The sequence below is a fragment of the Pelophylax lessonae genome (genome assembly GCF_965119305.1).
Source record: "Pelophylax lessonae genome assembly, chromosome: 11".
Lineage (NCBI taxonomy): Eukaryota > Metazoa > Chordata > Amphibia > Anura > Ranidae > Pelophylax > Pelophylax lessonae.
The window spans coordinates 32,314,151-32,329,290 of NC_138778.1; the positions used below are offsets into that span (position 1 = coordinate 32,314,151).

At 41.0% G+C, this 15,140-nt stretch overlaps 1 protein-coding gene across 2 annotated transcripts in view; it reads right to left on the reverse strand.

The window, feature by feature from the left end:
- Positions 1-15,140, reverse strand: part of HLF (HLF transcription factor, PAR bZIP family member) — a 57,211-nt gene that overhangs the window by 37,108 nt on the left and 4,963 nt on the right. For both annotated transcript variants that reach the window (XM_082271756.1, XM_082271755.1), the window contains exon 2: positions 11,704-12,039. In XM_082271756.1, the coding sequence (XP_082127882.1) occupies positions 11,704-12,039 (336 nt within the window). The remainder of the gene's footprint in view (positions 1-11,703; positions 12,040-15,140) is intronic.

Here is a 15,140-nt window from a genome sequence, read left to right on the forward strand (position 1 = left end):
CAGCTCCAATTGGGTCCCATTTTTAATAAACCAGAATTTATATATACTTGAAGTGTGGCATCTAACCAACAGCATTGGGTTTAAAACTTCCAACAGTAATCAAAAATCAAAAACCGAAGGGTGTCCAGGTAGGTTTTTATTTAATAAGTGCATAAGGACACATTTATGCCCTCCAAGCCAAATACCCATCCAAAAAGCTAGCTTGTTCTTCATAAGCACATTAATAACCGTCATTTTCTGTAACACAAAGAGGATTATTGTTTCTTTAAGTACGTGGCCATGAGCCCGTTTGCCTCAGGAAAGCTTCACTTTGCCTCCCCTAAGAAATGATTGAACCGATTCTACTGTGAAGGCCTTGTGACCAGGGTCAGACGCTTGTGACGCACCAGCAGTGCCCCGAGGGACTGGATTATTGCTTTAAATAAGTCTGTTTGTTGATCCACTACTACAATAAAAAAGACTGTTTCTTTTTGTATCCTTCAAAGGGCTAGAGCAGAATTCTGTCTACTGAACTGAACGGACTTCTGATAATGCCCTGAACAGCCTACATTCGTAATGGCAGAAGCCAGATGTAGACTGAGACGTACTGCACAATACAAATGCTTTTGGTGCAATTGTCAGAGAATCTGATCATGCATGGTGGATCTTTACCATCACAAGGCTTTGGGTAGGTTGGAAATATCTCCTGACAATCTTTTCTTCTTTTCTGATAAAGACTTTAAAGGTGTAGTGGCATAGGAGCAGAAGTAGCAGAGGTTGCATCAGCAACATGACTCATGGTTCTGGGTGCCATAGGGCCTACCTGAGAACGTTTGTGGCTTAATTGCTTCTCCGGAAGGAAAGGGAATATACTGTGCAAAATTAAAGGGTTATAGAAGATGGAGAGTTCTGGTGTAGGGAAAATTATATGGGTTAGAAATGGTAACCCCTTACTCTCCCAACACTGCCATTTCCTGCCCATCCATCCTGCTTAGAGCAAAAAAAAAGAAAAATCTTTATGCAATCCTTTTTTCCAGGTGTCTGAAGTCCAGTCGCACAATGTCATAGGTCTCCTTCCTCGGGTGGTAAATGGGTCCTGCATGCTGCAAAAAGCGAAGGCATGCAGTGTTGACACTGTGGGGGTCCCGCTGCGTGTAGGGAGAAACAAAGTATCGAATCCGGGGAGAGATGGAAAAGGGATCCAGATGGTCTAAGGATCAGTTGAGAGAGATCTCAAGGTGCGTGTGTCGGCCTTACACACAAGCTGGGCGCCGGACCTCTCGCTTCCGGGATCCTCACCACACAGCGTCACAGAGAACGAGCTTCCGAAGACAGGAAGAAGGATGAACCGGCGTGGAACTAAAACATTGGGTTGCCGTGACCTTGTGCCGTGTCCTTGACAAAGCGCAATGCGTGCGAAACATGTGACGCTGTTCGGTGAGGATCCCGGAATCGAGAGGTCCGGCACCCAGCTTGTGTGTAAGGCCGACACACGCACCTTGAGATCTCTCTCAAATGATCCTTAGACCATCCGGATCCCTTTTCCATCTCTGCCCGGATTCGATACTTTGTTTCTCCCCACAGGGAGCGGGATCCGCACAGTGTCCTCTGCGACACCGAAGACACCAGGACCGGTTTGTGGCTTTTTTAACATTTATGTTCAATAAACTGTCCCGTGATCATTGCTTACCATCTGTTTTCATCAAGAAGTTTCAGTTTTTTATTATACCGCTGTGCGCCATCCCTCTCTCCAGCTCTTCCTGAAAATTATTAGGACTGATGTTGTTATAAATCTTCCAGGACACCAACTTCTGAGACTTGTTAATATGCAGAGCAGGTGGTCCCAAATCCTCCCACTGCTTCTTACAGAAAAGAGAGGGCGGAAGCTGCACAGTACAGAATCATGTGACCTGAAAAGTAGACCCACCAAAGGTATATATGTGGGAGCTTCCTGAAGTCGAACCGCATTGCACTGCCTGAAAATCAGATTAAGATAAACCGAGTGGAACAAGTGTCCTAAAGTGTTGAAGCCATTCAGTTTTGGTCCTTAAGTAAACAGTTTGGTTGCAACAGGCTGCACCACATAAAAAAAGATTAAATTCACAATTTTCGACTTTGAATAGAGCTGAATAATCCTCGTAAGGTTTCACAGCATATTTGAAGGAGAATCCCATTGATGTGTGAGTATAGAGATCCTTAAACACTTTACCATTTATTTGAGGCTAGGAAGGTATTTCATATCAATAGCTCCACAAATAGACTTCTAGTGTCCCCCGAATCAAAAAATTCAACATCTCTAAATTCAAGTGTAATGTCTCTTGCCTATAATACGACAAAAGCGAACACATGAATACAAGGGGTGGAGGATACAGAACCAAAATACTTTTATTTACGAACCACAGCACAGATTTGAATGGGACGACGTTCTACGTGCACTTGGCTCCCGGGGTTCAACAAGGTTTTTTTACATTGTGGCCTTACTTACTGAATATTTATGGCACGAGTTCTTGCCACATGAAAAATAGAAATGAAATATTACATTCTGTGCTTTTTAATTAAAATATAATATTAGAAAGATCCAAAGATTTGTTATTCAGCAAATTGAGGGAAGGTCAAAAATACTTTTTAAGGATCTGTCTGTCTGTCTGTATGTCTGTCTGTGTATCTGTCTGTCTATCCACACTAAATTTTAAAATCAGTCAACTAATAATGTGTAGCTGAATGTTTGGCTGTCCACACCACAAGCACAGAACGGTCTGGCTGCACAGGGCTGAATCATGTGTACAGTTGAACACATAGTAATCCACATTCACATGAGATGAAATGTGAGCACAAGTATTCTAACACCGTGTGCTCACACGTGTCTCAATTACAAGCTGGGAAAGTAAACACGGGAGGGGCGTGTTGAGTGTGCGCACTGAGACCTGGTAATTATCCCGCCGTACGAAAAAGGGATAGGGAGAAATAAAGAAGCAGGCTTTTTTTTTTTTTCTCCTCTGTTGATAATTGTCTGGCCCTGTCAGGCACCAAAGTCTATTTAAATAGAGATTTATCTATAATCCGGGCGTTCTCAGCTATGCATGGAGCTTTACTTAGCGGCGATTAGTAGAGGCGGAGTCTTGGCTCAGAGCTGCCTTTAGCCTTGTACTGTACAGACAAATTGATCTTGTGTTGTTTTACCGTAGTTTATATAGCCCTTAAAGCAGGCCTTGACAAAACCCAGGCGCCAGGTCTCAATGGCGACTGGAAATCGCGTCCTGGCGCCTGGGCTACACTGCAGCAGTGGTCAGGATCCTCCCATGACCACTGCTAGCGTCGGTCTGGCCGATAATTGGCATCGCAGCTTTGATGCCTGCGGGAGCGGTATACACGATCCTATGTGCAAACCAGCGACCGCTGGTGGGCGGTGCTGTGATGAGCGTGGCTTACTCTCACGGCCTGTCCACCTCCGACATCATCTTCCCATCTTCCCAGGTTGACAGCTGGGCTTGATTGGGAGTGGGTCTATCAGTACCACATCATCAGTGCTTATCAGTGCCACCTCATCAGTGCTTATCAGTGCCACCTGTCAGTGCAGCTTATCAGTGCCACCTATCAGTGCTCATTAGTGCCACCTATCAGTGCCCATCAGTTCCAACTGTCAGAGCAGCATATCAGTGCCACCTATCAATGCCGCCTAATCAGTGCAGCCTAATCAGTGCCCATGAGTGCTGCCTGTCAGTGCCCATCAGTGCCTATCAGTGCCGCTTGTCAGTGCCCATCAGCGCAGCCTATCAGTGCCCATCAGTGCAGCCTATCAGTGCTTATCAGTGCAGCCTCATCAGTGTTGCCTGCCAATGCCACCTTATCATTGCCCATCAAAGCAGCCTCTTCAGTGCCACCTAGTTTTTTTTTTCAATTTTCATTTTTTTCATCACTTGGCACCAAGCGCGAGCAATTCTTGTTGCCTGATGCCCCAGACATGCAGTTCTGGGCACTGTGCAGTGGATTTAAAAAACTGGCTCCTAGATTCTAAGCAAATTTGTCAAGCCCTGAATTACCGGAGAATGACAGTTTATACAATACTGCTTTCAAACAGGATACGAGTGTAAGAGTTCTCACTTTGTAATATATACACTAATAACTAAACAAAGTACAACTGATTTTTACACAATGGTAGCAGCAGCCTTTGATCTCTCTCAATGCTTGGCCAAATGTATCCCAATTATTTATTTGGTTAAACAGCATGTAGTCATTTATACCAACAAAAGTCACTGCCACTGATGACCTAATGGTATGCAAAAGCTTACAAGCCAGTAACTAACAAGTTTATGGTTTTTTTTGTTGCTCAGCAGTTGTGCAAGTTCTCAGCAAGAAGCAGGAGATAGGTCTCTGTGAGGCCAAAACCTTTGATGTGTTTGGTTTAAATTACCCATCTTCAAGTGACAGGGAAAAAATGGGGGAACTCTGTGTAAATGTTAAATTGGACTTCAATTTAATGTGGTCTGCAGTGGCTCTGCTTTGTGTATGCTGATGCCTTCTACTTTCACTGAAGACTCCCCCTGTCTTCAGCCCTGAAACGCGTTGCCAATGTAGCTTTAGGTCATGTGACCTAAAACTGTCCCATCATAGGATATGCCTACTACAGCACGGGAGCTGCTCTGCAGGGTTGAAAGCTTCTGGCTCCAAGCCTACCAGTTCCTGAATCCATGTCAGGGATAGGAAAGTGTACTAGGTAAAAGAGAGCGAAAAATGAAAAATTCTTAGGAGTCCAAAGTCTTTCTTGTTCAGCTGGTGATGACCCTAGCATAAGGAATAAACTTTTCAGAGAAAGGGAATACACGTGGCCACTCACTAAAACTAGAGGAAAAACAGTTTAACCTTAAAATACGTAAGGGGTTCTTTACTGTCAGAGCAGTAAGGATGTGGAATTCTCTTCCACAAGCAGAAGTATCAGCAGGGAGCATCGATAGTTTAAAAAAACTATTAGATGGGCACCTTAAAGACCACAACATACAGGGGTATACAATGTACAACATACAGGGGTATACAATGTACGGTTAACAGCAAACACACACACACATCATAGGTTGAACTGGATGGACTGATGTCTTTTTTCAACCTCACAAACTATGTAACAATGTAACTATGTAGCTGGTTACAACAAGCAAAGCAAGAGACATCCAACACGATTCAGGGGCCACACAATCCCCTTCTTTAGAAATGGACTCAAAAGTACTCCTAAGCAAACTGATCTGCAGGCTGAGGATGTTATATATAACAATCAGTCAACAGTTTTGGAAAGGACATAGTGGCCCTCTAAGAAAGAAGAAAATCGGGTATAAGAAAAGTTTTCCCATTAACTTGTTTTGCTATAAATGCTATTTTCCTGTCTTTCTGTCCCTAGTATTTCCCTAACTGTCTCTAAACAAAAGTTCTGAAAAGTCTGAAAGGAAGGAAGAAAGGAAGATCGCTGAATCCTGTAAGAGAGGGTACTCACCTTGTCCCCAGGATCCAGCGATGTATCCCGGCGGTGTATCTTCCTCCCGATGCTCTGTGCCCCGCCTTCCATCTCCTGCGACGTAACGCTCGCAGGGGGGTGGAACCGGCGGGAAATTCAAAAGTAAAACACACCAAACACACTGATACATTGCAAAATAAAATAAATTCACATTAGTATGCTCCCCAGTGCCCTTTCCTGCAGTTTTACTGTACTTTTTATATATATATATATATATATATATATATATATACATATATATAAATATATAAAAAAAAAAATATATATATATATATATATATATATATATATATATATATATATATATATATATATATGTATATATACACAGTATATATATATATATATATATATATATATATATATATATATATATACACACATACTTTAACATATTTATAGTCATTTGTTATATTATAATTTATGATTTTGTGTTTCAAACTTTATCATACCCGAGATGTTATAAAGAAGAACGCACAGTAAAAAAAAAATCATATGTAAATAGTTGGTTTGGGCTGCTCATCCTTAAGGATTACTAGCAAAATAATTGTAACACTTTCAGCACCTAAAATCGGAAAGAATCATACCGCCAGGGAGGTTAAAATGATTGTTCACTACTTCCTCCAATTATAAAAAAAAAATGATAACATGATGAATTTATCAACTACTGAAGATGGGAATAAATACACACAGACCTTGGGCATTATGAGTGCTTCAACAAATACATTAGCCCATGCTTTCTTTTCAGTCACATAGAGGAACTTTGATTTATCACAAGGACAATACACTTTGAAATCTGCCATTCGTCTATCTATACACAGTATAACCATTTATTAATGGAAACCTGTGCTGTGCTACTGCTGACCTCTCCTTAAAATAACGCCAGTTGTCTGGTTGTCTTGTTGTCGTTGAACATTTTTTACTTTATAAAGCTTTTAGTTATAAATGACGTCATCATTTTTAAAAAATATACTTGGATTTCTTTGTCATTTGCCCTTGTCTACCTGCTATAAAAAGACACTGACAGTTTCTGTTAGTCTTCTGTTTTTAATAAGGGTTGAGGCATACCGTATATGGCCCAATTGTGCCCTGATGTCCAATATGATGCTCGGGTGAGAATAAGTCAGGAGGGATGTGTTGGAGCTGGAGAGAGTCCAGAGAAGGGCAACTAAACTAATTAGGGGATTGGAGGACCTTAATTATGAAGAGCGTCTGCAATCGCTTGATTTATTCTCCCTGGAGAAAAGAAGCCTGAGAGGGGACATGATAGCAATTTATAAATATCTCAATGGTGATCTCGGCATAGAAAAACAGCTATTCAATCGGAGGGATTGCATGAGGACTCGAGGGCATACAATGCGATTCGAGGAGAAGCGTTTTAACCTCAGGCAACGTGGGGGGTTCTTTACTGTTAGGGCTACAAGATCGTGGAATTCTCTACCACAAGAGGTGGTTTCTGCGGGAAGTATGGTGGCTTTCAAAAGACTCTTAGACGTACATCTCAAAGATCAGAACATTCAGGGGTATGTGAGATGATTACGGCCACACACACCTACACAGGTTGAACTGGATGGACTATTGTCTTTATTCAACCTCAACTACTATGTAACTATGTAAGTCTATTTAGAGCTTGATTTCTACTTTCACCTGCTCTATACCTATTGTCAAGGGTGGATACATAAGAGATATTGTTGATGTCCAATATTGTCCATGACCTACCTATTAGTTGAGGAGGTGCTGAGGGAAATTTAGTAGACAGCAGAAAAGGCACCACACCAAAAGAGATAGGTTCCAGCATAGTTTCATATCAGAAAAACAAGATAAGACAGCCAACACTTTTCAAGGGTTTACAAAATCCCTCTTCATCAGGGTTTGTATGCTGTGTCCTTCAGGATTGCTTGGACTCAGAAAGGTTTGAAAACATTTGTAGATTTTACATCCAGTATTAGCACCAGCAGGTAATGCACACATTACAAACAATTTAAAAAATTGCTGAATCCAGCCAAAATTTTGAATTGAAATTCCAGGCTAAACTTTAGCCTCCTAAAAAATGCTCCTTCCCCCCTGCCAACACCTATGTTACCTAACCCATGTAAGAAAAATTTATATACTTACCTGTTTTAAGGCTGCTCTGGTCTGGTCTTGTGATCTCCCCTGTGTCAGCCAGTGGCAGTTGCAGGGGAGAGTGCTCCTACAACGTCTGGAATACTTAGGACTAGTGACATCCCCCATAGGCTCATATGGCCCATCCATTGTTGGCACTCCCTCCTATCCCCTGCAGCTGCCGCTGGCTAGCACAGGGGACCCGGGTGACATGACCGGACCACAGCGGCATGAAAATAGGTAAGTATATACATTTTTCTTACATAGGTTAGTCAGAATAGATCTTACGTGGGGGAGGAATCATTTTCAAGATTGGTTAGATTTATCCTGAAATGTACTTTAGGAACATAACATACAAGCCCTGATGTCTGTGCCAGAGGTTGTTTCAGTATTTTATGTCCCCTGCCATGCAGGCAGTGCTGTACTAATTACTAAACACCCAAAGGAGCACCCAGAACTAACATGGTGCTCCCCAGGCTCCATCAAAGAAATGGTGGGAATTTTACTAGGAACAGTTCTTGTCTCCATTTCCCAACGTGCAACTTTCCGATTGACCAGGAGTAGTCTGTGGCTTGTAGTATGCTCCTTCCAGAAATATCCATCAATCATGGACAAGTCATAGACCCTTGTATACTTAAAAAACTGCAAAGCTAAAAGAGAAAAAACATGTCTTCCCCTGGTACCCTGTTACCAAAATATGGGCCTTCAAGTGCTTCAAAATTTGTCAAATAAAAGTGATTGCCTTTAATTAAGAACAACAATGCATTTTCCTTTCTGTGCAAATCTTTTGTGACACACTTTTTATACACTCTACATGAATAGTGTCATACATTTGATGTGCTTCTCCTGACTCATCCATTGCATAACACCCGGAAATTAGGACGTAGTCTCAAAAAAATCTGTGAATTTTAATGGATGGAACACGTCCGTCAGCAGTTGCTAACCAATGAAGCTGCTATTTGCTAAGCAATACAGAATATTTGCTGAAATGTGTGTCCTACTACGAAGGACCGTTAGCATGCAAAATAGTTATAAAACTGGAGCAAAAACTAAGCAATTACCATTGTAAAAGAATCTCAAACTTCAGCTATTTGATTATACTTAAATGCAGAGATGTATAGTAACTAAGTAGAACTACTTCACTACTGTTCTTAAGTACCGAAAGGTGGTATCTGTACTTTCCTAGAGTAGAATTTTTTTCTCCTACTTCCACTTTTACTTCACTACATTTTTTCGATGGTTTCAATACTTCTACTCCAATATTTTTTTTTTTGTGCTGCATAGTTACTCGTTACAATTATAAAAATTACCACTGCCAGAACAGTAGATGGCAGGTTTCATGAAGCTCAAAACATGTGTATTATCAGCGCATACGAAAATAAAGACTACTGTGTGTATAAATGAAAGCTGCATTTGAAATAATAAAAAACAATATGATCTTCAAACTTTTGACTTCTTTCTTTGATAACTACATAACACAGTACTTGTACTTTTACTTTCAGTACTTGAGTAGTAATTTTTTTTTCAAAACTACTGGTACTTTTACTTTCAGTACTTGAGTAGCAACATTTTTTAAAAAAACTACTTGCAATACTTAAGTACAAAAAATGTTGAATACTTTAGTACTTCTACTCAAGTCACTTTTTGATCGAGCACTTCCACTTCTACTCAAGTCACTTTTTGATCGAGCACTTGTACTTTTACTCAAGTATGGGTTTCGAGTACTTTATACAATTCTGCTTAAATGGCTGCAAAGAGCAACTGCTTCTGTTTTCTTTTCTCCAGTTTGTGTAGATTAGCCTCAAAATGGAACCAAGCAGGGCTTTACTATTAAAGGATTTTCAAGTCAAGCTATAGATTTAAATATTAATCAGAGCGATGAGAATGATTCGAGGTTGGAAATACACAAGCAATTTTTAAACTATTGTAACCCCTTTTTGGACAGCTTTTTATCACTAAAGTGATTGAATGGGCCAAAATCAAGGCAGCCTTCCAATGTCCCTGCTTTGAATGTATGAATATTAAAAATTGTTGGTGGGTTGCAATTGAATTCGCAAGCTGACGGACAGTGGTTAAAGCTGCTAGGAAAGCGTCAAGTGTATAGACAGCATTAGTTCATTATTGCAAACTGCTGTTAAATAAAAAAAAAAACAGCCGGCCAATAGAGCTTGTGCTTGAATTGCCTTAAGGAATGCAGCTGTCAAGAGCCATGTCTTTATAAGGACAAGGTGCATCAACAAAGGCTAGCGGTTTCTATAGATAAGCGTAGGCGAGAAATCCACAGTTATGGTCAGCCTTGATGAGGATTCTTCTATTCAAATGTGGTTCTTCAACTATGAAATTATTCTTGACTAACAAAATAACTAAAACTAGTCTGAATAAATGTGGCAAAGGTCTTGTAAATTCTCTTTTTGCTCAAGTTATACTCCAATGCATTCATATTTCCTAGTTGTACAACATCATAAGATTAATATAATTCTACAACAAATACTAGAAAGGGGAAACGTGCACTTTACATGGAATCAAACCCCTCCAGAAATACAAGAATCCAGCATTTGATTCAGCCCACAGGATTCCTTATATTTGGTGAATACCACTTTTGGGGAGATTAAACTTCTTAAAATCATTTAATAAAATCTTACTTTCGATCACGGGTCAGTGGTTCCCAAATAGTAATGTGTAAGCCACATTTATCACTTATCTTACTTTAAGACATTTGTGGCAAGCAGGGCCGCCATCAGGGGGGTACAGACCATACACATGTAGGGGGCCCGGGCATCCCGGGGGGCCCCAAACAGGGTAGGGTTGCCATCTGTCCTTGCAAACCCATTCAATTGTAAGCTCTGCCAATCCCTTGCAGACTGGCACTATGTAGGGGGCCCTGCCCCTCACACACAGCTGTAGACCCTGCCCTCCCCTGTTTTCCAGCTGTTCATGCCTGGACAGGAGGGGCAGCATTTACTAAAAGCATTCACCTTTATTTTCCTGGAATGGAGGCGATGGAACTGGAGGAGGAGGGGGACATGGGATAAAAGTGGACATGGGAATGGAGGAGAAGTAATACATGGGACTGGAGGAGAATGATGACATGGTTGGGGAATGTTGGTGGTCAGGTCCGGGGGGGGCCCAGGCCTAAAACTGTGTTAGGGGCCCCAAAATTTCTGATGGCTGCCCTGGTGGCAAGAGTTCAGTGCAGTTGAGGCCAGCAAGACACCTGTCAAAGATCTCACTGCTGGACTGGGAGAAACGAGAAACCCCCTACAAATTCACAATTGTAAGTGGAGTTATCATAATTTTTCTTTCTTTGTCTTTTCAGCCCAACATTGTACTGGAGAATCCAACTCGAAGAGATGCATACGCTATAATGCATAAACTGCCTTGCCTTGAAGTAAATGTAGCCACCGGTAAAGATCTTAAAGTGTTTCTAAACCCAAACCGTAAAATCATTCTGTATATGCAGTAAAGCATGCTTGTTATACTCACTGTGGTACCCAAGGGATTTATCCTCCACATTGTGTAAAAAGGCTGTTTGATCTGGTATTCTCTAAACCACCCCCCCCCCCAATCTTTCACTGTCCCCAATCCATTTCCTGCTAGTACAGAGCCTTTGGAGTCACTCTGCACATGCTCAGTTTAGTGTGTATTGCTGGAGTTTTTTTTTTCTTGGGAGGACGCATGTGATCAGCACAGGGGGCCGATCAGCACTGTCCAGACAGAGGGTCAAGGCTCCTGCATTCGCCAGTCAGAGGAGAATGAAAGCTCCTCCTACAAGCTTTAACCAGACACTGATAAAAGTCACAAAACCGCTATATACTGCTGGTGAGAAAAGGTATTTAGCAGCTTATATTTACTAAAATAATTGCATTTTCATGTTCCGTGTACTGTGGGAGACCAGAATTAGAGAATGCAGGGTCCTGGGTTTAGTAATACTTTCAGTCTTGTAGCTGGAGGTATCTATAAAGGCTACAGGTTTCCCTTTTAACACATAGACAGTCATCCAATCCTGCCAAAGATAGAAAGGACCAGCCAACAGTCAACTATTCTCATTCTAAAGAAAATGTCTCCACTGTATTAAAATTTAGTAAATAACTGTAAAAAAAAAAAAAAGAAGATGTTCTTACCAGGTCTCACTGGACTGTGCATGCAGTTCTGGGGCACCATGCCTGGTAGGACAGAGGTAGATGCTCGGCTGCTGAGATCGATGACAGAAGGTGAGGTCACTGGGGGTGGTGGGAGGCTAGGCTGATGAGAATTCAGTTCATGTGAGGATTGGGTTGGTGGGATACCGTTTTCGGAGAGGAACTCTTCCAGGTCCATGTACTCAAGCTGGAAGGTGTCTCCATCGTACGGCAAGGTCTTATCCCAGAGTGTCGGCCCCAGGAAAGCCGACTGGGGGACAGACGTAGCTGTGCTGTCATCTTCTAGCTTCTTCTCTTTATCTTTTTCCTTGCAAAAAGCTGAAAAAACAAGTAATTTATAATATTATTGCGGATTTATACTGCATTATAATCTCTTGTACAAAGTAAGTTCTATAATCAATAGTGAGAAATATAGATAATACATATATGTAAAAAAGATACAGATGGATAACAAAACCCAAAAAAAAGATACAAAGGTTGGCAATGCCCTGACACTATTATCTTACAGTCCAGGGAGGCCATGGTGATAACATGGTAGTTTAGAGGTTGGCCCTGATGGCCTTGATGTTTTAAAGCAGCCATTCTCAACCAGGATTTCTCCAGAGTTGGTAGAGGACCAGTTTAGCTGTCGGTAAGGGTGGCAATCTGACCACCACTGTATGAGGGTATTTTTCCTATTGGCATCCAGTCTAAGGGACTTTATTTCCAACTGGCCTCCAATTAATGTGTTTTAGCAGCGGTTTCTTGAGACCTGAAAAGTATTTCAAGGGTTCCTCTGGGGTAAAAAAGTTGAGAACGGCTGCCTTAAAGTATTGGGATCCTGGCCCACTCCCCATTAGAGATGCCACTAACATGAAATGTGTAAGTTCTGCCATTGCCTAGTTGGTTTTCCCCCTCAAAAATGAAAATGTACCTCAATCTGTTTATGCCCAAATTGGCCTTGGTCAGGGTGAATTAATCCAATGTGACCAAAAAAAAAAAAACTAAGGTTGGGGTTTTAATAAATTTTTTCGATTTCCAACATTTCAGGAGATTGGGGTTGCTGGATAACTTTGGGGTTCTGAATTATAGTAACAATGGAGGGTACTGCTTCTTTTTAGAGACATTACACCCTACTTGATCCTACTGGATATCTTAGTTTATTTTAAATCTGTTAGGAAGTAGGTTCAACCCATTCCTCTCCCCAAAATAGAACATTACACCTATCACGTTGTTTCCATACGCAGAGAGAGTAAAAGCAGTGCTATAGTTCAGAAACATTAAAATACTTTGCAAAGTATTCTATGCTTTGTAATTAACAAATTGTCTTAGGAACATAGTATGCTTTGTCCTTTTAGCCATACTATTTACTTAGGTAGAAGTCAATTGAGTATAAATAATACTAATCCAAATGCTTTAGAGAGTTGAAGTCCCAAGTCCTAATCCCACCCTATGTGCATGGAGTATTATAGAAATTCCCTATGTATCTGTAAACCTTCTGTGTCCCGATTGCTCTCACTACTCAAAAACATTCTGGGAGATTGACTTATTTCTCATCAAACTTGCCCTTTCTTATAAAGGCTTGTATGAATTTTATAAATCAATAATGCTAACTTCACTGGGGACCAATTTAAACCAAATAGTGAGAACATGCCATATCAAACTGGGTTTGACTATCACCGAGGATAGCTTTCTCATATAGTTCACCTTTGTTTGCATCAATATCTTCTAAGTTCTCCCAAAACATGCTGTGTACATTGTACATGGTCTAAAGTTTCTGCTTTATTATGCTAAATCCCAAGAAAAGGAGAAGTGACAGTTGGGCATTGGGATAGCAGTGTAGCCATTACTGCCGATTTTCCAAGTATTACAGGAAGAATCTACGTCTACCATACTACACTACGAGCGTCTCCCGGAGAGGCTGGTGGCTACATATCGGGATCGGCACTCTGCATGAAACATTTTGGCTTTACATATAAGGAGACACATATGTTATAGTCCCTTTGGAACAGTCACATGATCTTGGCAACCCTTTGAGTTCACATATGGGGAGAATAAAGGATACCTAATGCTTCTGCTGCCATAACCCCACAGAATCACCTGAAGAAGCTGCGGAGCGAAACACGTAGCGATTTTTTGATTACGCTTCCACTACTATTGAACCCTGCATACCTCAAAATTGTTAAGTCTGACCATTCCCACGGTCTGAATCCAATTTATCAAACATGCTATGCTTGTTATGCATATGGATTTTCTTGATTTAGGAGCATACTGTCACATGACTGTCAATGTATGTTTGCATGATTGTTTTTTTATGAAACTATATGAAACTTTTGGTACCATAAACTTGTTTTTATACATATTTTTTCTAAGTGTATATTCTTCTTGAGATCAGTCAATAGATGCCTTTAAAGTCCTACTTTTTATAAGGGGATGAAGATTTCTTATTTTTCTTCCCCCTTTCAGTTCCTCATTACCATACAAGACACCCGAACTATTTTGGCACCATAAAAACCACAGACAGGTGCTTTAAGTAGCGTTAAGGCCCGTACACACGTAGCGATTGTCGGCCGTAAATATTCGGCCAACGTCCGATCGGCCGATTGTTGGCTTGTTAGTATGATGCTTCCCGACAACCGACTGCGACTTTTCGGCCGAACAGAATCTGGTGTGCAGGCTTTAAAATTTTTGTTGGCCAACACCAGAACGGCCGATTGTTCCTCAATCAGTACAGAATTCGGCCGACAAACAGCAGATGAGCAAGACTGGGCATGCTCAGAGAAGAAAAAACACACGGAAAGTTAACCATCACATGACATCACTTCTGCAGTTGGCTGTTGTTGGCGGACAAAATTCGTGTGCAGTCTTTAGCACTTTTCAACCGACAAGACAGCACCGGACAAAAGACGGCCGATCGTTCGGCCGACAATCGCTACGTGTGTACGGGGCTTTAGTTCTCAAACTACCCAACAAAGTTTGGAAACACGGGAGCAAGGAAATTGAATTTGTGCTGGAAAGACATTCAAAAAATATTTTGCAGAACTACATTAACTATATTGTAAAATAGTAAAACCCCTCTTTTATTTTGCTTTAAATATAAATTTGCTGCTTTCTAAATTATAAGGATAAAACAGAATCCCTGTTTCAAAGTGAAGATGCTGTTTTTGGCTGCAGATCTTTAAAACATAACTCTGGGTAGGATCTAGCCTTCACATTTCCCAATATTCTGAAAACAGAAAAGGGGACACTATGGAGTTAATTTACTAAAACTAGAGAGTGCGAAATCTGGTGCAGCTCTGCATAGAAACCAATCAGCTTCCAGATTTATTTTGTCAAAGCTCAATTGAACAAGCTGAAGTTAGAAGCTGATTGGCTACCATGCACACCTGTACCAGTTTTTGCACTCTTCAGTTTTAGTAAATCAACGCCTTAGGGCTCTT